This window comes from Ixodes scapularis, unplaced genomic scaffold (genome assembly GCF_016920785.2).
Source record: "Ixodes scapularis isolate PalLabHiFi unplaced genomic scaffold, ASM1692078v2 PGA_scaffold5__190_contigs__length_132052651, whole genome shotgun sequence".
NCBI classification, from domain to species: domain Eukaryota; kingdom Metazoa; phylum Arthropoda; class Arachnida; order Ixodida; family Ixodidae; genus Ixodes; species Ixodes scapularis.
Window position 1 is genome coordinate 57,410,419 of NW_024609880.1, and position 27,427 is coordinate 57,437,845.

Sequence of the window (27,427 nt, forward strand, 5' to 3'; positions counted from 1 at the left end):
GTTCTTTCGTGCCTGCGATGGTGTCGGGCTGCGCGTGTCTCGAGCCTTGCTCCTGCTTGGCTCGTTGCCAGATGCGCGCGCTTGTGCGCGGTACTCTGGCTTGTTCAATGTTGGTCTATAGGTCTATAGCGCAAACAGTGATTGAAGACGATTTTGGCGCGCTTTTTACTAGTCGTCTCTCCGGGAGACAAAAACGAACGGGTCACCAATTTGTATTCATTAAAATGTTATATACATTATTATTTACATATTTACATTGAATAATGATAATAATTGGGGTGTGGGGGTGCTTATACAGCGTGTAGTTGGTCAGCCATTAAATTTGCGACGAGTCACACGCTGTAGATGAGCAATTTAGCCAGTGCAGTACAACCGCTAGCCTGGGGTCTTTAACGTGCACCACGCAGTAGTGATACACGACCGCACGCCGGTACGATGCTCATGCAGATCGAAACGGGCAGGGGTGGGGCTCGAAACCAGGATCCCTGGGTTCTGCATGGCGAGCTTTCGCCCCACGTGCGTCGAGCTGGGTGTGCGCTTCAGCCCACTCGGCCACCGATCCCCCCATTTACATTGAAAGTTAAATTCGGGCCAGTCCGAGGGAACCAAGATCCAAGGTCGGTTGCTGCATCTCGACCGGCGTTCTTTCGTGCCTGCGATAGTGTAGGGCAGCTCGTGTCTCGAGTCTTGCTCCTGTTTGGCTCGTGGCCAGATGCGTGCGCTTGTGCGCGGTACTCTGGCTTGTTCAATGTTGGTCGCGACAGAGGCATTCTAAAGACTACCCGAACGACATGCTCTGCCGAACGGCGAGTGAACGAACGCGGACGAATCTTTGACGTTTGAAACGAAAATGTGCATCGACTCCCTGACCGCTGGGCAGCATTTTCCCAGCTTTATGGACACTGACAATCCGACTTCAACAGACGACGGAGGCTACACTACAAAACTATAAAAAAGCAAAAAAAAAAAGAAAAGAAACAACGACAAAAAAAACGTGTCGTCAAGCCAAGGGTGTGTTTTCGAACCGTACAATGTTATCCGTTGAGGCCCGACCTGGGACTCTGACTGCAATCTTCAAACCAGTAGATAAGATTAAACTGATTACCAAATTACACCAACTAAAACTGACAGAGCTACTTGAGTCAAAAGTACCCGCGTCCATTCTTTAAATCCGCCCGACCTACAAACTCAGCCTGATCTTTGCCGATGCAGAAATTCTGAAGGGCTTTCATCTCTTCTGTAAGTGACATCTCTGCTGGGAATCGCTGTCAAATCTATCATCCCCGTTCCCGAGCCCAACCGAGGTCATCAGAGTTCGCGCCAACATCGACACTTCCGAGGTACATGAAGAGTTAAAGATCGACACCGACACATCCATTGCATCTGTTCGTCGGTTTGGTACGTCTACCACAGTAGCCAAAACTATCTCTTCATTAAGACTTACTGGGTACGTTTTACTCGGTTTTGTACCCATTCATTGAAACGCCAATCTAATTCCATATTGATGAGCACCACATTTTGTTCAATGTGGTGCTCATCAGTGTCGCCCGGGCATTATGGAGCACGGTGCACATATCCATCAAGGACGGCGATATTTTTATTTGGGCGACCGGTGTCACACGTCAACATTTCGGGCAAGACTCCAGAGCGCTCCTAAGAATATTGATAAATATTTAACGGAACGTGGACTTTAGATATCAACTTTCAAGTAAGCTGCCATTCCATTTTCTCGCAAGTGCATGGACCGATACCCCATTACCATAATGGCGAAAAATGCCGGACGTCTGAAAGCATAAATTTCTTGGAGTAGCCCTGGACCGTTGCTTAACGTGGAACCCTCATGCATCACGACTGAAATGTAAGCCGATGTTCATAGTGCATTTCCTACGTTTCATTAGCGACCCACCGTGGGGCGAAACTGTAGGGTGCCTACAGTGACTGTTCGAGGAGTTCTTTTTTGATCTTCTCAGATAAAGCCTACCAGTTCTCAACAGTACCCACATCACCAATCTTAGAGTCCTCCAAAGCATAGAGGCACAAGAACTACGAGTATATCTGGGGTTACCCCGATCAGCTTCGACATCCGGAAAAATCACGGTTGCTCGCAGGCCCCCATTTGTAGCATGCATTGTACAAGAAACGTTTCGATTACTTTTAAGACACCTGACAAGACAGCCCAGACACCACTTGGCTACGTTTAATTTGTGTAGACCGACATAAAGTTTTTCTAAAGTCATAACTAAGTGCAATTCTTTTAGATGATTTCGTTCCTTTCTCAAAGAAGGATCTACCACCATGGTCTTTCTTGGCTCCACAAGTGGCACTGCACATCAAAGACGTATCTCGGAAGGCATCGACTCCATCCCCTGTCCTGAAATAAATTTACATTGAGGGTTATCAATAAAACTTATGGTTGGACAACGCAGGTGTATACCGACGCGTCCTCATCTAAGGGATTCTCTAAAGTTGGAATTGTGGTTCCTTCCCGCAGCCATTCCATCAGTCTCAAGCTCGGACGCGAAACGACATAAGCAGCTCATCCAAATTAACGGTCATACCAGAGGCTATACAATACATCATGTCCCAAAGACCACAACGCTGCACAATATTGGGTTACTCAAGGCCGGATCTACAAATATTATTCATTTATAAAGCACAGCGAGTATGAACTGCTGGCATACCAGATCTGTTGTATTTTCCACGGTTACGAAGCACACTAAAAGGGTCATCAAATACTTCACTGGATAGCAGGTCACTGTGGTGTCGCTGAAAATAAGGCATCAGATAGTGCCGCGAAATCAGCTAACCGTGCAGCAATACAATATACTCTAAACGACTTCATTTTCGCGAGGACCTAATTTTCGCAAATTTCGCGAATCACCTACATTTCGCGAAAAATAGGTCCCGCGAACAATTCGGGTAAAATGTATATACATTGAAGTCTATATTGAGATCACACCGCGTCGCGAAAATAAAAACCCGCGAAATTTTCCAAAACTTCAGCTTTTACCTCAATCTCGAAATATTGAGCCCGCGAAAAATAAGTCGTTTACAGTATACACATTACTCCCGCCGTGACACCAGCGCTCTGGTTTAAAACATGGAAAAGGCACTCTCACTGGAATACTGGACGAATGCGAGCTACCACCCCTCCAGGGTATACTGTCTGGACCCTCAACTTAAATTCCGCATTCCATCTAGACGTCCGAGACAACTGGGGACGGTTCTGTACCGCCTGCGCCTTGGCGTGGAATTCACTCCGAAGTTTGTTTGCCAAATCGGAGGGAGAGACTCCGCGGACTGCACCAATTGCGATGTCCGAAAGTATGATTGAACACACCTTATGTCAATGCCGTCAGTTCAACAAGGAACGTCAAGTGCTACGACAAAGTTTAATGGCGATGGAGGCGAGGCCTTTGAGCATGTTGAAAGTTTTAGCGGCCTGGGACACAGTGGACCAGTTCACATGGGCCACGAAGGCCTTAGTAACTTTCCTTACGAGCACGACTTTGTCGCATACTGTGTAAATGCTTGGAGATATGTGTGTGAACAGTGAACTACCATCATTGACCCCTTCATCCTTCCTTCTCCTCTCTATGCCTTCTCTTGCCCCTTCCCCTAACCCCCCGTACAGAGCAGCAAACTAGAACCTACATTCAGATTAACCTCTATGTTTTTTCTTCACAAACCTATCAATAAAAATTGGAGCACGTCGCGGCGACGTCTTTTTACTCGCACTTCCTTTTGAGCCGCTAGCAGCGAGCCTGCTGTATGCAAGCCGCAGGCCGGGCTCCAGTGGAAAGACCGCGGCCAGCAGCGGGCCGGTCGGAAAACTTCTGCGGACCAGATTTGACAAGCGGGCCGTAGTTTGGAGACCCCTCAGATAACCTGACCAGTAAACCCGAGAAACTGAGGTCGGTACACGGAATAACATGTGGCCCTGCATACGCGCGCGTGGGTTGTCGGATGGCGGATAGGCGGGCGTCGTTCGCACGGCGTGCCCCGATGCTAGGTGGTTGCTAAGAGGTGGTTAAGTGGTTGCTAGACGGGACATAACTCATGTGAGAGGAGTCAAGATGCAGCAAGAGGTCATTGAGGACAATAGATGGCCAAACTCTTCCCCTACCTGTGACTGTGCTCCCTCCGGACAGCGTACACCATCTGCCGGTGGCAGCTTTCACTACACGTGTATTGTCCGCAAAGCGGCGGCGTACATTGCCAAGAACACGATTCTACATATATATATATTCTTTTTAACAAGGTAGGCTCATTCTTTGATTTTATTCGCCGTAAACTTCCACGAGCTGCTTGCACCTCTGTAGTAAATCGCAGCGCGTTGCGTTCAGAAATCGAGTTTTACGGGCCGTCTAAAGTGCCTTGAAAGCGTTAGTTTACATCCTGTAATGTGTCCGTTTTGTATGCATTCCAGCCTTTCACTACGCTGTAATCTATGGCGAAACAAACTATAGTAATCAAAACCATATCTCAGTCATTGTTCTACGTGACAATATGGTTTTCTTTATAGTTTTATCTTTTCTCGCATATTACCGGATAACTTTCCAGCTAAACAGCGAAATTTTAGTGTCACGTGACACCACGGTGTCTCGCGACCATACCATGTCACGTGACAATACCATAGGTGACGTTATGATATCACCTAACATCGCAGTGTCACATCAGAACCATCTGCTATATTTGGCAAGACGTAAGACCTCAAAATTTAAACACGGCAATGTAACGGTGCGCGTCAGCGTGTGGAGGGTGCAGCGTCTTGTCTGTGGCCACAGTTCACTTAAAGGACACGACGATGAAGTGCCAAGTATTTGTAGTTTATTCACATTCTGCATGGAAGACATTTTCCCACCTCGTATATAATTCTTCATCACAATTATCCGTAACGAGCTCGCGTTCCTCATGCAAAAACTAACTTTCCAAACGCTCCTCCCTTATGTTCGGAATCAGTCACGAGCATCACTGGGCATCCGAAATGAACTTGACCACGAACCACAAATGTTTACTGCTTTAAAAAGAAGAGAAAAAAAAAAGAAGAAAAGGCTGGCAATATATTTCGCTTCGCCTCAAGCTCGAGCGCAGCCGATTTGTGCCAATGGGTCCAATCAAGCGGCTCTAAAATCGCAAGACCGCGACGTTTCTAATATTTCTGCTCATGTGCTATCATCGATGAGGCCGGCCAAAGGTATTGAAGGCGCTGTGACTTTAGGCTTTCAGGAGATCTGTTTGTTTATGCGTGGGCTCTCGCCCCTCACGGACTTATAAATGAAACGTTGTATAGACCGCCTTTTACCCTTAAAAGAGTTTGTTACTTTTTGCTAATAGTTCCATAATTCTTTAGTAACAGACGGAGAGCCACGCTTGGAAGCAGGCGCAAAAAAGGTCACTGCGGTATTCCACCAACCCTTCTTGCATCTCTTGACCCTTCCGCGCAGAATCGGGGCTACCAGAGATAACAGAAGCCACAAGGGATGCGCACTGAAGGACAATTATTTGACAGGCCCGTTTGACGACAAAACAAGGTTTTACCTTTCTCCGTGCGCTGAGACAGCTGTTGAAACATTTTTTCTCAGGTAAGTTATTCTTTACTTCTGTAGACCCGTGAACAACGAAAGCGGCGGTATAATTGTTATTTTTATATTAAAAGAAAGAAGAGGTCACTTTCCGTTAGTGTTTTTTTTTTTTATCAAGAGAAGTGAGTAGGAGATTTGAAATTTGAACATTGAACTTTATTTCAGCAAATTTGTGCCGAGGACACCGGGTCGAAAGCTCCGAATAGGAAGCACGACTGAGTCCGGTGTCATCTGCATGCAAGCTCATATAGAGTAGGTCGTACGATATGCAGTCTGCTGTAGTCACTGAGAGCTTAAAAAATGTAAGGCATGGCGAGCACTGCGCATCTTACTTTTGCCCAACAGTCAATAGTTTTGCGATAAGAACGCCGGAACACGAATCACAAAGCAAGAGGCGGAACCATAATGAGCCATGTCCGGCGTACCTTAAGCTGTGCATCACTACATCCATCTTGGACTGAAGATTGCGAAGGTCATTTGATGCTCGATTCTTATTTCAGGGCATACGTAAGTTCGGTAAAACGTTATTTAGTTGTTTTTTGTTTGTTTTGTTTATGACTGCGCATTGCTTGTTTTCTGGCTACATATACTAAATGGACTGAAATGAGGAAGAATCCAGTCTATGAGGAGCTTGACAAGGTTCGGGCCCTCAAGTTCGTAAAAAAATGCAAAAAATCCGAAAAAAACTGTAAAAATAAGAACAATAAAAACGAAGCAGCAATATGAGGGAAAGTTATTTAATATACAAAATTGTGACAACGGGTCACCTTCAATTACACTATTCACAGTTTATCCAAAAATGTATTAACAAAAAAAAAAATATCCGACGTACAAAAAGTTGAGAGGATGGGTAGATAAGTGTTGGAGCAAATATATTATCCTCGATTAACTTGTGTAGAAAAGGATGACGGTGATTTAGCATTTTGTACTACATAGGTGTCTTGGCTGTGAGTATTTTTTAAAATTTCCCTCGACATTGAAATAGACTGTCTGTGAAGGCCGGAAACAAATTCGCCTCTCCCGTGGACACTCTAATAAATAAATCAATATACCGGGTGTTTCCGCGAAGTCTTTCAAATATCTCTAAAAATGGGTGTTTGAGAAAAAAAAAATATTTTCAGGAACAAACTGCCGGCCACGCTGGACGTCGAGGATTGCAAACAACGCACTAATAAGCTAATTACTTAACTAAAATTTCCACGCTACCGTTTTAATTAGTCAAACAGCAACAAAAACTTTTTGTGTATTTTTGAAAACCTTTAAACCAACTCAATTTGAAAATATTTAGATATGTACAGCAATTGACGGCGTTTTTTTAGAAAAAAAAATCCTACATTTGGGCGCGTTTTTAGGTTTAGGTTTCTTATCGGAGCGCATCTTTGCGCGATCAGTCTTGTTCCCGCATGGCGCCAAGATGCGCCTCGCCTCCTTCTGTATGATGGAAGAAAGTATGGCGCACGTGCGTTGCGCGTCTCTGCCACCGGGGTCCAGAACTAATGGCGCAAAGCTGCGCTCCGACATGAAACCGAAACCTAGAAACACGTCTAAATTAAGCGTTTTTTTTTTTTTCGGATCGCCGTAAAATACTTTTTTGCTCTATAGTTTTATAAAATGAGGATTGCAAAGAGAAAAAGTATGCAGGCGAGCACTGCATTGTTAGGAAACATTATAATCGAAACATCGAGACAAGGAAAAATAAAATAGGGATGTCCCCTATTTTATTTTTCCTTGTCTCTAGGTTTAAATTATGATGGCTCTGAAATGAGTTGATTTTGTGGTTTTCGACGTTGCTCAACAGGATTCTGCATGAAACCCTATGTTTATCCTCAGGAAGTAAAGCGTTGATGGGTACATTTTCGCTCATTATTGAGCTGATTGGTATATTTTCCTCCACTTCGTGATATCCCCATAGCTGGCAGTGTGTTTCCGGAAAGAGTTTCGTTTTTCTAGACCACCCTATTCCTAGGGATTTTTGAAAGCCTTCGCTGAAACATCCGATATGAGATAACATTACCCAGGATAGAACAATGGCTTAGACGTTATTGACGATTTTATATTTCTGTGATGTACTTTATTTCAGCAAGTACAACCATAATTGCTGGAGCGATAAGCCAACACCAATAATACACAATAACTGGACACTCCCTAGCAAGTACCTTGAAGACTCTCTTACCAATGGGGAAGTCGATTTATGTAGTGCTCATCGATTTTATCTCGAGCTTAAATCGTGCAAGGTAAGTTTCAGTCGTATTCTTTTTTATTGTCAGATGCTACGACGCCCTTGCTATTTTAATTTCAAGTATGAGTGTTATGCGGGAAAATAATTTGGGTTGCATTTTTCGACAGATTTGGGGTAGAGTGTGCACGTTGACACTATTGTAGGCTAAGCTCTTGGTAAACTTTGATATTTGAATTTTCAGTCTTAAGGTGCACTTCTTTATTGGCATAAAAATTAACGCTTACAAAACCTTGGTTAGACTTGTGCTTGAAAATATCGCTCAGGTGGAGGATCCTTATTCAGCTGTACGCATGGAAAAATCAGAGAACGCAGAAATATACCTTGCAGTTCATAACACACGCAATAAAAACGATTATGTTACTCCACTGTCATGAGTTCCTATCAAGAAATTGTTATACAGCGAGGCTAAACCTTTTGTACACATTACCAAACAGCGATTTTAACCTTGGTCCTTCAAGGTATCTAACGACACGACAGCTCCGAGCTGTACGATGTTATGACATTAGGACGCTGTTTCCGTATATTTTCCGCACTGACACTTAATTCTCTTCCCGAAAGAATTGAAGAAAGAAATAATGTTTCTGAATTCCATGTCAACTAGTACTCAGTCTACTTAATCTTGAAAGCTCTGGAGGGTTGTCCGTGAAAAGTTGACGACGTGCAGCTCGTTGTATCATTGTTGTTCTTGCATATTCATATTACTACTACGTATTTGCCACATTTTATTTACTTATTTTTGTCTATCTTCTTGTGCAGTAAACTCTTCTAAACCCTACCTACACAGGAGCCGTTTAGACGTAAGAAAGCAATGACAAGATGTGTTATAGTGTGAATTTTGGTTCCGAAAAGAAGTTATCAGTACTATGCATTCATTAAGAAATTAAATAATTAACTACCAACAATTTCATAAGATAACATCGCGGCCTATGTGAATATATGACACGCCGGGGACCTCATTTAGTTATAAATACTTTACAAGAAATTGCCAATCAAATAGCGTAAACATAAGAAAAAAAAAACCAAGAAGGCTTTTGCGAAGTCCTGTACGCTCATCCTTGTCCCGTGTGCCAGTAAGCCAATGTCACGTGAGAAACATTATAATCCAAGTTGCACGGCCCTCTGAATCGGGGTGGGACATTTACTTCCAGCCTTCTTGTGGGTCTCAGAGTCATCAAGAAGAGCTTTGCTTTTTTAGCTTACAAACTTAAACATTGAGGCAAAGTAATCAGGGAGGGCTACTTTTTACCTTCTACAAGGTTTATTAACGCATCCTGAAATGCAAAAAGGTTCAATGTGAAGACAATGTATCTGTGTGCTTCGAAGAGTGTTAAAGGTTTCGAGAGTGACTTTTACTGAACCATTTAGCATATTACACCAAAACTTCAATGAAGTTTCACTTGCAGTTATTAAAATTTGAACGTAAACATTTCTGACGTAAATCTATCGGGTTAGAAAAATAGACTGACTGAAATTTGAAACTCTACCCAAAGTTTAATAAAGACAAAATTCCTCGACGTTTCGGGACCAGCTCGGTTCCTTGTTCACGGGTGACTGTGGGTTGGATGGAGGGGGAGGCCGCCTATGTAGGCTGATCGCGATTTCTGTGTCCGGGGTTTTCCACGAAGCGACGAATCCCTGGCACATAGACGCTTGGTACAGTGCCCGACGACCTGTTGATGTTACCTTTTGTTGTGTGGATGTACCAGGATGCTAGGTGCAAACGTTTATTACGGCAGTGTCGTTCCGTGCCCAAGATCTCGCTTTTGTCAAAGGACACGCTGTGACCCAGTCTGCGTGTTCAGCGAGAGCGCTAGCTTGAACGTCGTTCTTCTTCGCGTCGTATTTGTGGCGGCGGAAGCGTTCCGGGAAGTTCTCCATGTAGGCGGCAGGGCTATCCGCGCACGGGATACGATAGATGAGGCCTTGGGACTTCTCCTTTCCCGGTCTGTCCTTGGGGAGGTACTTTTCTATTCACTTCGTCAAAATTTTTATAAACTATAAATCTTGAAGTATTAACACACTGCCTTGGGCCGTGATTAACGTCGAGTTGGGTGCGACCTAGAAGACACTGACTTGATCGAACGACGTTTTAGCGAACGAAGCCCCACCCATGATGTTTCACCGAAAGGCACTTTAGCGAATGGCGATGTTCTTTTGAGCGAACGGTGGATTAGCGATGCCGCTCTAGCGTCACCAATTTATCGAATCGCTTCGGAACTCCGTTTAGGGAACATAGTGACCTGCTTTCTTTATCTCACACCAAAATCAATATCATTGCGGTTGAAGCGCCTCTACCAGTTTTACAAGGGAGGAGATAACTTGAAAGATGTGCGCAGTTTTTGTTGCTTGTATCTTCTCCTTGTGGCTCTCTTCTGCCATGAATACAATATCAAATACAATTAAAAATAAATTATAATTACAATCGTAAAGCCATGTAACATCGCGTATATAATACAGTTTCCACTCAATAAATCAGACTCAAATTTTGCAGTTATCAGGACTGAAAATGTTCGGAAAGAAAAAAGCTTATTTTTCTATGGACTAACGAAAAAATACATGGAAGTTCGAAGCTCTTTGCTCGTCGTCGCAAAGGTTAGGTGCATATGCGCTTGACTCATGCGTTTCTTCATGCGGCCGATTTCTTCTGGGCCCTTCGACGTCAGCACCGACTCTGAGGGCAAGAACGTCAACAAGCGAGTTTCGGCGGTTTCGGCGTGACATGGTAAACAGTGAAAGCCGTGAACCAATTGGAGCGTGAGGATAAGACATGTGAAGACTTAACTCCAATGTTGACATCGCGTTGACACCAACAAAGCATTTATCGAACTTGTTTTTGTGTGTATACTTAGTATAAAAAGCTTTACTTCTAGTACAGAATGAGAAATTTGGGGAAAATAAATAAAGAAAGTATCTTTGAAGTAACTGTACCTTCACCTAGGAACATTTTTAAGCGAGTTCCTAGGTAGGTTCCTATGTACCTTTTCATATAAGTAACTAACTCTATCTTAGGTAGATTTTTGAAGTAACTTTTACAACCCTGTCGCCCTACATAAGCAGCTTCCCCCTTCGCCCAACCCAAGTCACCCGTGACCAAGGGACCGAGGAGGTCCCAAAACGTCGGCGAATTGAGTTTTTATTAAACTTTGGTTAGTGTTTTGAACTTCTGTCAGTCAGTTATTAAAATGTTATTGTCGAATCAAACTTTTTTAGTACCTGGTTCAGTAACAAATTAAATCGACTTAAGTACTCTCCAATAATGTACATTTTCTTTTACGATCTGATCTTGTCATTTCAAATTCTGAAGCTTGAAGGAACGAAGAGCAAGAAGGCGTTTTTTTGTGGTACATTTTTATGCATTCCTAAAAACGACGCAGCCCCACTGCTTGCAAGTTAACTGTTACTTGCCACGCATCGAACATGAGCGCATAGCGTGCGATAATTCTTGCCATCTGTTTTTACAGAATTATAGTTCTCACCGAAAGTCCCACTCCTGTAGGGTATCCTGCTGCTATCAAGACTCTAAAGAATTGGTTGATACCATATTTGAACCGGACGGAAGAGCTTGTGGCTTTCTTCGTGGAAACAAGGCAGGTATATTCTTATCCGTTGCTTGACGCAATCGATTACGCTAAAGCTCGTTCTCCCGCTAGTTCCCACCAGTGTATTTCAACAGCCGACGCACACATCACTCTTTTCACATTCCGTCGCCTCTCACTTTTCGGTTTCCTTTCCTTCTTGCTCTCAGTTTGGAGAGGAGAGTGGCGAAGGAGAGCGCCAGAGAGCACGGAGCGGAGGGCTTTAATAGGGAGTTTTCGTAGATGGTTTACGCCGTCCCGCAACCGCTCTCCCCAACCCGCAACGATAACCGGAACTCTACAGTTAAGGCCATCGGCGCACAGGCGGAGTAGCAAATTCTTCGTTGCAGAGGGCTTAGCGGAGGGAGAAACACGGTCTACGAAAACTCCCTAATAAAAAACGCAGTGGTAAGGGGGTAGACTGTAGAGGAAGAAAAAAAATCGTGTCTTGCCGTATATATAAAAAGAAAACCGGAAAAATTTAGGAAAGGTTGTTTTTCAAGTTCTTTATACTAGAAGCTTGGACTGTCTCAGAGAGAGAAAAAATTTATTGGCGCTTTACGTCAAAAAGTGACTGAGGCTTTGTGATATGCTCGAGAGATTCCTCAGAAAGGGACCATCTATGATTGGGGAACCTACTCTTCGCGGTTCGCCAGCTGAAACGAAACCTTAGGAATATTTTCAGCGTCAGTGACTGGGACGAGAAGCAAGCGTGCACACGATATCTGAAACGATCTTTACTCATTTATTTTAGAACCACTCATTTTAAATGCTGCCTTGATGAACCCCCTTGAAACGTACCCAATAATCAAAATGACGAGCGGTTTTAAAATAAGAGAGTGGGCCGTGTCTTGGGAACTGCATTTTTGTTGAAACTTTCTCATACCACATCTTTTAAAACGCACTTTATATTTTATTACGAAGAATAGCGTTCTTTACAGGTGGTGACATTTCTTCTTACAAACGTCTGTCATGCTTTAGGCATCTTCATTGACTTTCGTGAAGGCTTCTATCTCCAACAACGGCTGAAATGTTCTGTTGTTTTTCAGGCAGCTAGGTCGCTTTCTAAATTTGAGTTTAGTAAAAAGCATGATCGTAAGATTAAAACGATGAACGTAGAAATGGCGCTAACGATGGTTTCTCTCTACATAAGGCTAGATTAAAAAAATATTCACTTAGGGTGCATAATAAACGAGGACACGCGAAGGCAGATAGTTTTGACTGAACGAGTTAAATAACACTTTACCCACTTCCAAACTAACACTGACGTATAGTGGGTGATAGGTTAAGCATCCAGGACAAGCTCCTCCCACCTATTTCAACTTTGGCGGAGCGAACGCTGGAGAGGAGGCGACCTCCTCTGAGGCGTTCCTCTGCTTAAGTGGACAGAGAGTGGAGAAGCTTCCCCTGAACTCTCAACCTGTCGCCGACTAACTTTCAACCACGAGCGTTTAAAATGACCCGTTAATCGAAAGCCGGTTTGACACAACGTTTTAGGCAAGAAGAACTGGAAAATCATTTTCGGGCCTTTTTAAAACGATGCCTCGTGTGTCGCCTGTTGACTGCTAGACACGATGTCTTCAAGTAGCCGACATGGAAAGCGACGGGAAAGAAAAAAAGACTTGCAAAATAGGAAACATTAAAGATGGAATTCATTGCCACAGGGATGGGGGGAACAGCGCGTAGAAAAAGTAAGAATGGAGAGGCTTTGTCACCGTCTTCTCTGCAGCAGCGGATGGGAACGATCAAATACACTGCAGCAGAGAACCAATCGAAGAAGCAGGTATCCCACTGTATGTGAACAATACCACCTATAATATAAGGCCTGCGCGTGACGTCATCGCTTGTGGATCTCCGACTCGTCCCAGGCGGCAGACGCGCCGGAGCTCGACGTCAGACGCAGTAAAGCGGCAGACGCTTTCGCCTTGGCGTCGCCGCGTGCTCGTGTTGTGCTGCAAGACGCCTCAAGACGCACTGGCAGTGATGCATGGGAAGGTCCGATGCGTGGATACACTTTTGACGTCGTTTAAGATTGAATTGCGCAGTCCTTGTCCTCTAGTTAATATGCAAAGCGCAAATTCGTCTGCTTTATTTGTCTTTCTTTTTTGTTAGGGGGGGGGGGGGGGTGGGTTCGTGGTGATATCAGAAGGCCAAGCTCCGATTGACTCTGATTGAAGGATAGTGGGTAGACCTATAGCCTCCTCTATACTCTGAAAGCCTGGCCATTCGACGACGGAGCCATTGAGTGCCCGGTTGCATATTTCAAGCGCGAGGGTCTAGTAGCACAGAACAGCAAAGAGCAATTTCTCGGGGAACCTGGACGTCAGCGCACAGCTTTTGCAGCGGCGAAGATCCGAAACACACTTGTTCGCTTGATAGAAGTTTGTTTCGGCGTCTCGCCGCAGCGGGACGCTAGTCACGTGGCTGTCCTCACACGACTAGCGTCTCGCCGCAGCGGGACGCTAGTCACGTGAAAGTTAAGGCCACAGAAAGAGATTGGTGGCTAGAGGGAATGCAGACAAAGACGGCTCTGGAAAGCTATAGATTAAACAAAAGAGTTATTGCCAAAGAAAGCATTTATGACAATTCTAGGGGAAGCTCATTGCTGTTTGAGGCAAGAACGGGTGTTCTGCGAACCAGAACATACAGAGTGAAGTACCAGGAAATTGATACAGTGTGCACTGCTTGTGGAGAGGAGGACGAGACGGCTGAGCACTTGATACTCTACTGTAAAGGGCTTCACCCTATGCCTACCGAAGACAACATAGATTTAATAAAGTCATTGGGTTTTAGAGACAGCGATGGGAGAGTGGATTTCAAGACTGTAGAGATTACCAAGCAAAGATTAAGTGAATGGTGGCAGAAATCGAGAGAAAACTAGGTATTTTCTTATCCACTGATGGCAAGGGGGTTTCATAGCCTCACTTTCTTTGCACTGCGGAGTGAATATAGATTTCACATTTAAATATTCTAAGCTTAAATGGTAAAACAAAATGGCTAGGTGGCGTAAGCTACCGCCCGATCCAAAGGGCTCAGCCGTATTCATCCATCCATCCATTCATCCATCCATCATCCATCCTAAAGCCCCTTGATGTGTTTGCGTTTGTCTTGCAAGTAGCGTGAAATGCGTCAGTGCGGGAGGACCATGTCTCAAGCGACCCTTGGAAGCAAATGGCGGCGTAGCAGAGAAATAAGCTGCGCTTGGAAGCGAATGGCGGTGGGGTACCCGCTCGTAGCCCGCGTCTTGAGCGTTTCCACAACAATGGTTGGAGGTACTTGTAAAAAACACCTTAATCAAGGGGCCCCTCATCCGCAGAGCCGTTTGTTGGGAGAGTTTAGCCATTCATTGGTTCGAATAGGCGAGAATCTGGTGGCACACCACAGACCGCGAAACAACCCCTAGTGGTGGTGGTGAGCTTTAAAAATGTGGCTCAACTACTTTAAGCCGTTTTAGCGACGCTCGAGTAAAAAGGTGTAACTCTTCGTGAATAAAAAGTTGGCGCGTTTGAGGTTTTTGTCAAATCCCTATTCAACGTTACAATAAACGAACGCGTGTTCCGAACCAGAGCAAACTGCGTAGTTGCGATCATTGCTAATGTAATGTAACGCATGTAATGTCTTTATTCTTCTCCGGAGAGCCGCGGTACCGCGGAAAGACAACAGCCCGTAAAATGGAGTCCCGCGGTGCCACGTCTAATGAACTTAATAATGCGATGAGTATACACATTGAAGATGATGACGAAATTGATTGTTGCTATTGCGGAGGATGTCAGTTCGATTGGAAGATGTCCACATTTCTTTGAGGCGGGTCAGCAGCGGGCCAAGGGGATCTGCAGTCTGCCGTTCGATCGGTGGACGGTTGCACAAAGGAGCCCCAGGAGCATGATGGTGCTGTCGCTCACTCGAGTCGAAGCATCAGGCTCCAAGGGGGTAGCCCAGTCAAAACAGAAAGCTGCCACCTCCGAGGTACCGAAGCCCAGGGATTAGATTGAGGTACCGCCGCGGACGCTCGGTGTGGCATCCTCTCAACGTCGTCGTCGCAACGAGCTTGAGTAAACTTAGAGCGGTAAACCAGCGGCCAAAAATGGCACCCCCCCGGTTGCCGCCATCTTGCCGGTTTGCCACATTAGTGATCACGTGACGTTAAGATGGCTGCGCCCAGAGGGGGGCTAGATCAGATTGGCCAGATTACGGTCAGCAGATGGCCACTCTGGGGCTGCGCTCCAATCTTACTCGAATGGGTCCGCTGTTCCGGCGGATAAAGTCACGTGACGAGACAGATACAGCAATGCTGGACGCGGGTAGGTTTTCGAACGCAACGGGTACGAGACATTCACCCAAAAGTCAGATAGAAGCTGCGTTCGATTTACCTGCACCTCCTGCACCGGTGTAGAAAAGTGTAGGGCGGTGTATTTCCGGTCGCATCTCAATACACACACCCGGATGTAGACTGCCCTACACTTTTCTGCTTTTCTGCACCGGTAAAGGAGGTGCAAGTAAATCGAACGCAACTTTATCTCACTCCTGGGTAAAGGTCGCATACCCGTTGCATTCGAAAACGTACCCGCGCCCAGCATTGCTGCATCTGTCTTGCCACGCGACTTGATCCGCCAGAAAAACTCGGATCCATTCGAGTACGAATGGAACGCAGCCCCAGAGTGCCCGTCTGCTGACCGTGATCTGGCCAATCTGATCTGGCCCACCTCTGGGCGCAGCCATCGTAAAATTACGTGATCACTAATGTGGCAAACGGGCAAGATGGCGGCAACCGCGGGGGTGCCATTTCCGCTGCGGGCAGTGGGTTCCGGTTTACCGCTCTAAGGTAAGACTCAAGCTCGTTGCGTCGTCGTCGTCGTCGTGCTGCTGCGAGATTGAACGCTTCTATTTCTCGCTGTAAATGTCATTACCAATATTGTGACGTCACGGCTTGCCGATTGGTCGACGCGTTGTCGCAGATTTAATTTACGCTCTAACTGCGGGAAGAACATTCGGCGCTGGCGGCGGCGTTTGCTCCGCCTATTGGACACACTCTCCCAATGTACGGCTCTGCTCACCCGTTGTTTGCCGCTCCACCTTTTCCATTTCGGCGGCCGCTTCTCGTGGCAATCTATCAGGCTTTGTCAGTATATAGGAGGCTATGGTAGAGCTTAAAGACAGCTGCCTTGAGATCTGCTTACTATATCCTTCAATCAAAACCAATCCGAGCTCCGCGTTAGGACGTCACCGCAATTCCCGCAAAAGAAGAAGACGAACTAGCGCTCCGCATAGATTCGAAGCGTCCAGCGCTGTCACCAAGCGCACCAGTTACAAGGTAACCTCTCGACCCGCAGTCAGTCAATAGGTAATGTGTGGTACAAGGAAGGAGAGATAAGTTTGAAATAAAAGAATATAAATGTGACCAAGTAATATGTGCCTCCTCTTTCAGATGTGTATTCACGGAGAATGCGTAACGTTCTCCTAGTCCTAGCCTGTGCTGAAGCGATCTTAATGAAAAAGAAAAGAAAAAGGAGACGACAAAAGCATTGATGACCTTAACGCAAACTGGGACTAACATAACTAGTGACTTCTGTACTTGAATTTTTTTGGCACTTGATATATACATTTATTATGTCTTGCATTAAAGGTTTCTAGATTAAATTTGCGTCGAAATGTTTGTGCGTTTACTTCAACTGAATGAACTTAAAACTAAATCCTTCATATCGTCTTGTGCTTGTGCAGGATATATTTACTGTGCAGAGTAAAAAAAGAAAAAGAAGAAGTTGGCAACGACTTTTTTAATGCGCAAAATAATAAATTGTCAATCACCAAGAACTCTCCCTGAAAGGGCTTGTTACCAGTTTCTGTGGACTAATTACTTTTTAGTTTGTACACAAGCGTAGCATTCATGCAAAAATAAAACATATTTTACATGAAATAATCTAATTCTCGCATATATATTTTATTTCTTGTAGCTGTGTCTTTAACGAAGTCCATAAAAAACGTCAGTTACACTTCTCGAGCTATGCGATTTGACTTCTCAGATATTTTATGCGCAATATCTGCAGGCTGGTTAAGTTACAGAAAGTTGAAACGTAAACATAAATGCAACCTATAAAAAAAATAATCCGTCCATGACAATAATAATTCCTGGGAAGGGGAACAAAAGGGACAAAGGACATAATGAAATCTCCAAACACAGCTAGGTGACTGGTGCGCGACGAGAAAAAATCCGCCTGGTTCTGATATCGAACCAGGCACCTCTCTATTGCCAGTGGAGCGCTGTACCAACTGAGCTAACCAGCGGTTCGACGTCAGTAGAGCAAACGGGTTTTATCAGCTGCCACCAGTCTAACACCGACAAGGGTGAACTGCCTGCATTTTAAGCTTATGATTAATATGCAATTAATGGAAAGGTGCAAGCGAGCTGGACAAGAATGACAAAAATAATCGCTGGAGAATGGGAACAGGCGGGACGAAGGACAAACACAAATCTCCAAACACAGCTAGGTGACTGGTGCGCGACCGAAAAAATCCGCCTGGTCCTGGAATCGAACCAGGGATCTCTCCGATTCTAGGGGAGCGCTCTACCAACTGAGCTAACCAGGGGTTAGACGTGAGTAGAGCAAACTGGTTTTATTAGCTGCCACCACCTATCTGTGTTTGGAGATTTATATTTGCCCTTTGTCGCCCTTGTTCCTCTTCTCCAGGGATTATTACTGTCACTCTTGTTCAGCTAACTTGCACATTTGCATTGATTGCATCATAATCATTACCTTAAAATGCAGGTCGTTCACCCTTTTTGCTGTTAGACATGGTGGCACCTGATGAAACCCATTTGCTCTACTGACGTCTAACCCCTAGTAGCTCAGTTGGTAGAGCGCTCAGCTAGAAATGGAGAGGTCCCTGGTTAGACTCCAATACCAGGCCGATTGTTTCGGTCGCGCACCAGTCACCTAGCTGTGTTTGGAGATTTATATTTGTCCTTTGCCCCCCTGTTCCCCTTCTCTAGGGATTATTATCGGCATTCTTGTCCAGCTCGCTTGCACCTTTTCATTAATTGCATTATAATCCGTCCATGTCGTTTGTGCTTTCTTAGTCCCTGTCACCTGCCCGCATATTAACACACGAAAATCTGCTCACTTTAGTCTGAACCGGATCGCAGAGACATTGCCGTTTCTTTAGTGCTATTAATAAAGTTTTGGTGTGAAATTTTACAGAAGTTAGTGGGACACTTTCCGGGTTTCGAGCCTTTGACCGCGCTGCATATCGACGAGGGTTATTGCCGGCACTCCGCCAAAAGATTTCACATTGACGTCACGCCGCTCGACTTGGCTCTGACGTCACGCCGCGCAACACGTCACCTGCTACCTGGCGTCAACTGACACCATGACGTGGCATTGTCATGTTAAGTCACCTTGCACTGTGACGACACGCGATATATTGTCGTCGGGTGGCACCGTGAATCACGTGATGTCATGACGGCACGAAATAACAAACATGAGACTGCTGATAACGGAAACAATAAAAACAAAGCGCTTTCGCTAATTATGGCAGAAAAGTTCTCGGGCGATAGAATGAATATAAAGCTAGGTAAGTGTTAAGCCAATGAAACCACGGACGTGAAATTACGTGGAGCAACGTGCTTGAAACTTGAGTGCTCTATTTTGGAGGCGTTCTCCAGTGACCACTAGGCGGTGTTAGTTTGGACGTAAACTTGCATTTTACGTTCAGGCAGGCACACCAACGACAGGGAACGGTTCATGCATACACGTGCAGTCTCGTCGTTCCCTTAATTTCGACCTTGGGCGCGCGATTTCGGAAGAGTTCTTCAATTACCACAAGGCAGTGCTCGTTTGTGTCCAATAAAATTGTTTAACGGGTTCATTGAGTGCTTTTTACATACTACACCACCATTGGCTTCAAAACGCTATGAAATATTTGTCTAGTGCGTTACTCCGTTTAATACAAAACGCGTATGTGGACACAACGGTGCGAGCTCGCACCTTTACCGTTCATTCAGTCCATCTGCTTTGAAATGACACCTTAGCGGCTCCGCCGTTACACCTAAGCTCTCGCAGCATTTCATTTTACGTTTAGCGTAAGTATTTACTAAGTTTGTTCTTATCGCCAGTCAATTTATTTAAAATATATGTTTACTCCAATGCTAACAATTTAATTTAAATAAAAAGCTTAGGTTTCTGGCGTCTGCCATGAAAAAGTTATCACGGAGACGCCAACTCTTCGAATCTTTTCCCTTTTCTTCTATAGTTACCGAAAAAATGAGAACGGCAGAGCGTCTCTTTCCAATGCCCGGCCTCCAGTGTGCGTTCTTTGCCTTACATGGTGCTTTTGCTGAGCGTGCATGTTCAAGGCCCAGGAGTTGTTAAACGCGTTATCGAAGGTAGGGAGCTCGCACTATAGAGGCAGAACAACAGCAGGACCTTCCGTCCGTTCTCACCCTGTTAGGAACTAAAGCCAGTGGCAAGATAAGAACGACCGAAAGGTCGTTCAGTTGTCCAACCTCTATAAGGCGAGCATCTCACTTTCGATAACACAACGGTCTTTCGTGTGCTTCGAATGTGCATGCCCCAGCAGCAAATCACGGCGAAAAGGAAAGGAGCATGGAATGGAAGCCGAGTCATTCCACGCCAAACGATCCAGACACTAAATCGGCCATCATGTATTTGGCTTAAAAAAATTGTAGGCACTAAGGGTGACGTGAAAGTGCCCTTCCCAATATATTTTTGCAGTAAAAAACTATATTTTGCTCTTTTGGCGACCCTTGATTACCACGAGCAACTGGCCTTAAGGGCTATATACAGCATTTTATTTCGTGACAGTTATTAATCTAGGTTGTAAAATAGCACTGCTTGTAGTAACTAAATAGGTTCCTCTAAGTACCCAAATAGTTACTTGCGTGTAATTTAAATTTTTGCTTGCAATTCTGTGGCACTGAAATCGCCTAAAATGCCGATGTTCACTTTTTTTCTTTTCAGGAAACGGCAAAACTATTAGGCATACATTTTATTTGCATTAATAGCACTTGGATTGAAATCAATTATAAAAATATTATCGGTATAATATTTGTTGCAATATTTCGAGGACGAAATCGCCGATCTTGAAAATAGCGCAAAAAGAGCAACTTTTACTTAACAATAACGGTGTGAGGTGGTCGGCATAAAACAATATTATCAACGGCAATATAAAATTTAGAACCGAGGCTTTAAATAAGAAATGTAAGAAAGAAGTGTCCTTCCTTAAACGCGAAAACTTAATTTTTGAAGTTCGGGCCAACCCAGCTCCTCTGCCTCTAGGCGGCCACTCAAGCCGATGAAGGGTAAAAAGTCTCGGCACACTTTCTCTCTATAACCTTCTCCAACGAGATCAATTTCAAAACGTGACGCAGTCCTGACGTTTACTGTTCTTGAAAGATATGTAAAACCGTCATTAACCTCGGTCAGTAAGGTTGGCTCGAAGTAACGGACTCCTCTAGACCCGCGGATAGGTAGAGCGACACTGAACCGGGATTATAACATCTCTCGTCGCACCTGAACATAACTTTCCGGAATCCAGAACGCTGGAATTCGTGTCAGGTTGTCGCATGCCCAGTTGAAGAGATTCAGTGGTGTTCAAATTTGTCCACTGAATGGTTTTTGTAGGCTTGACTTAGTAGCTCTCTATACAGTCCCCTCATTCCATCGCAGCCACTTTTTCCGTGCAAAGTAACAAGAACGTTCCACGTTGCACTGAGGTTGTAGTCTTCCATGTGATGATAGAGGTTTCCAAAGTTCTTTTTGTTTTTTTATTAAGATGCCGCACCGTCCGAGAAGTAATGAATCTGTTATACGTGAGGTAGTTGGGCTTTCAAGTCATCCAGGAACATTTCCTGGAAAGTTGACACCGTTGCAGTGGTATGATCCAGACAGTCAGATATAATCGCGCATGATATGACGTGGAGCTCGTCAGGACGATCTGGTGGACGATAATAGACGACGACGGGATGAACTGTAGATTGAATATTGCCCCAAACGATGTGATTGTATGGTGTCCTGACCAAGAAAGCTGTAGTTTGCAGCAAAATCTAGCAGCACTATTGCTTCTGTTGGCGTAAGACGCATTTTCATGTCGCGTAGATGATGTGCCTAAACCTTGCTCACAAAGTGGTGCGTCTTTACTTCTTTCAACATCTCTAGCAACCGCTCGGACAATTCTTCTGGTGTGAGAACCATTGTCTCGAGTTTGCACCCTGCTCCACTGACCCATTGACAGACGGTAACGTTGATCACTTAGTTGAAGGGCTTGCGGAGTTCGTAAGCAAGAATGCGACGTGTGTAATGCCCAGGCATTGCTTACACGTGCCAAGCACGCAGTCTTCATTGCTTAGGTCGCACACTGTCATCGTAAGCAAAGAATCAATTTTGTGTTCCAGACCCGATGAGTGAAAATGTAGCTTCAGGTTTTGCTGATAAAAACAAACGCAAACTGGGTGCGTTCCTGAACCTCCAGCAAGCAGACAATGCAGACAATGCTTGGCAGTGAACCTTGAAAATATGCATTTCACTCTGTTGTTGCTCTTCTTTCATTCTTCATATGCATCCTTCAGGTTCGACAAAAGCAATAGTTTCTGGCTCCCACGAACGACGTCTTTTCTGCCTGGAAGGTAGATGGAAGCAAGCTCGTCTTCGTAAAAATTTCTGACAGAGCTTTTAGTAGACTCGTCTAGTGGTCTGTTCAACCTTTGCGTTGAGCAACTCACTATGCCTTTTTCTTGTTTTTCACTAAAAAATACTGCGTGATCCGTTTTTGCAACCACGAGCTCCGGGCCAGGGTCAAAAGATAAATCTTTCTTGATCAGTCTTTTTCTTCGCCAAAACGCTTCTTGACATCTTCCATGAGCCGTCTGTAGTCGTCTCTCAGGAACTCATAACTGGGTGTTGGTCTAGATGTCGACGGGACGTGACGTCCGCAGTGTTGGTCAGGTTACTGACATTCCGGCCTTGACTGTACAGCGTCGTTTGCATATCCGTATTTGTTTGTCCGTACTTCTGCCCCATGGACAGAGGTATTTGCCCATTTTCAGCAGTTAACTGCTGAAATTGTGGAACTCAACGATGAGGGGAATGCTTCTTCCTGGTCGCTGATTTCAGAGGACGCTATCTATTCACTAAGCGTGTAAGTAGCCTGGTTGGGCCTTGCGTCCATTTGGAAGCAGCGAAGTTTGTACCCGAAGCACAGCATTTTTCCAGGAACTAGCTTCAATTGACGGCAGAGCTATTGCAAGCTCTAATGATATAACTGATGTCCCACGCCGGCTGCTGGTGTGTTGAAGGGAGGGGTCCATACAGAACTTGGAAGCCACAAGTGTGTTATACTTCCTCAGGTATGTCTAATATTGATGAGCGCATATTTTGTTGAGCGCGTCTTCATTTGCGCGGAGAACCAAAATGCGTTGTTCTCTTTTTGTCACAATTGAAACTAACAAGAAATTTACTGTTGACTTGCGTCGTTTTATGGCACCCTTTTGGCTCCAATGAACACGGCACAAGATGATCTTCTGAAAAAGGATGTATTGTTAGCTCAGTGCACTCAAAGAACCGAATTTCATCTGCGTTTCTGGAATTATTCGAACAAATACGATGCTAAAATCTCGCTCCTAGAAAGTTTAAAACCATAACTAGAAAAATATTATCTAAAGCCTACCTTGAGGCTCCCTGGCATGATCCGTGGAAGCCAGATTACCTGCGCTATTCGGTTCTATTGGGAAAAGTTTGTTCTTTTTCCACCCATAGCATGTGAACTCACGCAACTGTGCGTTGAGCAAACGATATCACAACCACTTTTTTAGTTTCTGCCGTCTGCTTTGCAAACCTGTTTAGTGAACCCGTCTGCTTTTCGCGCTTGCGTAAGGAACCCGTCTGCTTTGCGCGCTTGCGTAGCGAACCTGTCTGCTTTGTTGCCCCGCGGCGTCGCCGCTGCAATACGCCGCTGTTCCACGCCTGGAGACATGTACGCGAGAGTGCAGCGACTGAAGTTCAAAAATTAATTTTTTTTTTGCGTTTAAGAAATACCTTTTATTTTTTTCATACATTGTCTATTTGATGTCTGGGCTCTAAATTACGTATTACCGTTGACAACATATTTTTAGACCGACCATCTTACACCGTTATTCTTAAGTGAAAGTTGCTCTTTTTGCTCTATTAAAAGATTAGCGATTTTTTCCTCGAAACATAGCCAGAAAAGTAAACAGCAATATTTTTATAATAAACTTTCATCCAAGGGCTCTCAATACAAATAAATGTATTCTTGATCATTTTGCCGTTTCCCAAGAAACAAACCGGTGATTATCGGCATTTTTGTCGATTTTTAGTGGTACAGAATTGCAAGAAAAGGTTGAAATTACATGCAAGTAACTTTTTGGGAATTTAGTGGGACCTATTTAGTTACTTAAAACAGTATTATTCTACAAACCTAGTTTCAAAACTTCAAGAAAAAAAATGCCGTCTATAGCCCTTGAAGTTAGTTGTTCGTGGTAAAGAATGGGTCATCAAAAGAGCAAACCAATTTTTACTGCAAAAATATATTGAGAGTATATTGAGAATTACGTCGCTTTAAGTGAGCGAAAATGTTTCAAAACCAAACCCGCTTCCAGGAGCCTTTGGAAACCTGCCCACATCTCTTGCGTTATTTTTTCTTTTGTTAAGATAATTTTTTTTATTACTGTCGTCTTTTTTTCATATCAGCCACTCCTGGTCACGGGGTCCAGACAAATTGCCGCTCCCGTTGGGCGGAAGGGCGATTGTAGCACGATTGAATAGCCGTCGGCCCTAATTCAATTGAGCGTCTTCCTGTCTCAAGTGCTGCTTAAACTAATTGAGGTAGCGATGAGTAACGGCGTCTTTCGGTAATACAAAATACAGCTGCAGTACATTTTCCTTCTGTAAGCAAGACACACGCAAAAAAGGGGACAATATTTGTTGACTGATCTCATAACAGCTATAGTCCTTAAAACACCACTCTTACTAAGTGGGCTGAAGTTTTTCAACGTTGTGATAAGAACGAATACCAAGGCACAATGTGTGAGCGAACATAATTAAATTACAATTTTTCTTTTGAGGTTAGGTAACGTATTGATCCTGGGTTTCATTTTTTTTAATATTTCCAATTATATATGTTGATTTGGTTTTATGGTGATGCTTTTTGTTTCTTTTTTCCATTCTGCTCTTTTCTTCTTTTTTTTTGTGAATTGCTGTAGAGCCTTCCCTTCCCCCCCTTTCCCGGAATCTCTCTTTCACTTCCTCTCTCTCACACACACGGACATGCACATACACAGCCACGCGCGCGCACAAGCGCACGCGTTTGAATGTAAATATTATTACAGTTGGCGTTATTAGATTAGGTTAACGTTTCGTTGACGTCTTCATACGTCGGCCAGTTTCGCAGAAACATTTGTATACTGTCTAAGATGTTTGTGAGCTCACATCGTCTTAGGCACGTCTTTGTTACTCTGAGACGAGAAATTCATGACTGACCTATATTGTTTCGAAAGGAAACAGTTGAACATGCCGGTAAAAGAAAGAAATGAGGAAACAAGTTTAAAGGGGCACTGACAGCCCAAAGGTCGTATTTTTTTTATTGTCTAAAACGATGCAAATTGCAGTCATAGACGCGCAAAAAAAAAAAAAAAAAAACGCACCGCGAAAAAAAGTTTCCAGCGCGCGCGCGCGCCTTTTTATTTTTAGCGTTTGATACTCCCGCCTCTCGCCCCCTCGCTTCTTTTGATTCGTGACGTCAAGAATCATGAAATTTAGAAGCTTTGTAGGCGATATCTCTATAACATTTAATAACGGCAATTGTAAAACATGTTTTTTTAACGGAATTGCGCACGCACTACGGCCCTTCTTTTTGAAATACCAAAAATCGGAATCCGTTGTGGTGCCGTCTCCTGGATTTGTATCCTCCCACGGAAAACAGGCGACACCGCTCAAAACCAGTCCGCCGGCGCTCGGTCCTTTCCTCCTCGCTTTAGGTCGCGATGGCAACAGCTGGAATCGTGAAAGAAAGTGGACTTTCAGGACTCCGCAATATTTGACGTCAACGCACCGCGCGGATAGCGCGGGAACTTCGAATTCGGAATTTGAAAATTGTTTTTTTACTTCACAAATACTGAATTCCCAAATTTCGAATTTTGAGGGTAATGTCCCGGCATCGTTTTCAATTGTTTCGGATAATAAAAAAAAAAAATATGATTTAGATGTTTCCGTGCCGCTTTAATAAATATGACTTGATTTGCACGAAGACACGTGCGACAGGCCGATTTATAGCGAATACAAATAAGTAGAAACATCTACAGAGAGGAAAAAATGGGACCTGTCTATAGTTTTGTTTTTGGCACCTGCAGAATACTCTGCTCCTTCGTGTAATTTTCCAGACTTTACAATTATACAAACGTTAAACCGTGTAGTGTATGATTACTTGTGGTGCGTCATAGCCAAGGTATAAGATGTGTAAGCACATAAAATAAACAACAAAATAAATATATTTATCTTTATTTCCTCTCAAGCCCTTCTTTTTTCTCTCCAAAGGTATAAAGAGAGAAACATACAGTCAAGTAGGTTCTTTGTACCCTGAGTTGCACATGCAGAGTGCACCCTTACTGAAGATACTAGAACTCAACCCTACTAAATATTTAGTTTTAATTTACTTTCTTTTGTAACTGTTCTAAATTATTTTAAACAATTATTTTAAATGACTCTATTGATGTAACAAATATATACGCTTGCTATTCGTAAACTATAATTGTCTCCTGAAGCACCCCTGCCACGTACAGATGGAAACGGCTCAACCACTCTATAGAGTTCTTGATGTATTCGAGACAATATAACGTCATGTGCGGCGATTTCACCATTGCTGCCATCGATTGCTTGTTATAATCTATATTAAACTGTATTTAAGCGTTGAGCGAATCATAAGTACTCAAGATACACTAACCGCAAACATTTTACCCCCACACTGTGCGAATAAGCACGAAGTAAAACGCAGAAATTAAACAACCTGTTGTTTCCAGGCGTCTGGAGTTGGATTTTATAGATGAGGGCCCAATGCCCGCATCCATTAAAACAAGATCGAGGGGATTTTATGTATTATTATTATGGGACAACCTGAAAACGTAATTACGCGAAAAGAATATTACTTAGGGGATAGTCCGGGCATCCTCAGATTTCTCGATTATAATCGCAGAACCTTTTATCGTTGCAGTATATTTTGTCTTAATTAAAGCTTAATTTGTCAGAGCCGTGCACCTCGCGTTAGAGCCCATTAAGCGTACGTGTCGTTCATTATAGTTTGTTTCACTTTAACGTGTATGTTCATTTAAGAGCCTTCTATCAGCAAAAATACTTCCGGGTTTGAAAAAAAAAAAGAAGAGACCCGAACTGCATTTCTAGTTAGTTTAGTTTTTTGTTTAATTTGGCGATGCTTTCTTTCAAACGCCGTTTACGATGCAGATACGGGCACGGGTTCAGGGGGCGCAACGAATAAGCGGATGCCGATTTTTCTTTTTTTTCTTCTCAACTTGAAAATTTTACCGATATTTCTAGCGTGTTGGAATATACTCCTTCAAAGTACCAACTTAATGGGTAATATTCTATGTTTTCCAGTAGTCTGTCTGAGCGAAAGGGGGAATAATGTCTATGCAGTGTTGGTATTTCTTGAGTCGCACTGTGATGTGGCACCTACTCACCAAATATGTGTTTGCCATATTCAACATACTGAATACACCTATTAATAACATTAGGATTTTTACAAAACAAAACTAAGTTGAGTAACTGGTCTCCATGCCCACCGTTCAAATAAAAAGAAAAAAAAAGAAACATATTTATAATTACTTCTAGTTTGATATGGGTTTAATATAAAAGAAACGTAATATAATTGAGCAACAGGTGACACGGTAAGGTTAAAGCTTGTACGGGTGGCGCCTCAAGACGGAGGTTATACTCTTTGTTTCCGGGCGAATCGTAAACCTTAATATTGCCCCGTAAACGCCCTAAAAC

General features: G+C 43.9%; 1 protein-coding gene across 1 annotated transcript in view; it reads left to right on the top strand.

The window, feature by feature from the left end:
* Window positions 1-17,036, top strand: part of LOC8034019 — a 55,614-nt gene extending 38,578 nt beyond the window's left edge. The window contains exons 8-11 of the mRNA XM_042293972.1: window positions 5,448-5,585; window positions 7,666-7,819; window positions 11,286-11,411; window positions 16,825-17,036. Coding sequence (XP_042149906.1) covers window positions 5,448-5,585; window positions 7,666-7,819; window positions 11,286-11,411; window positions 16,825-16,860 — 454 coding nt within the window. The 3' untranslated portion in view covers window positions 16,861-17,036. The remainder of the gene's footprint in view (window positions 1-5,447; window positions 5,586-7,665; window positions 7,820-11,285; window positions 11,412-16,824) is intronic.
* The last annotated feature ends 10,391 nt before the right edge of the window (window positions 17,037-27,427 follow it).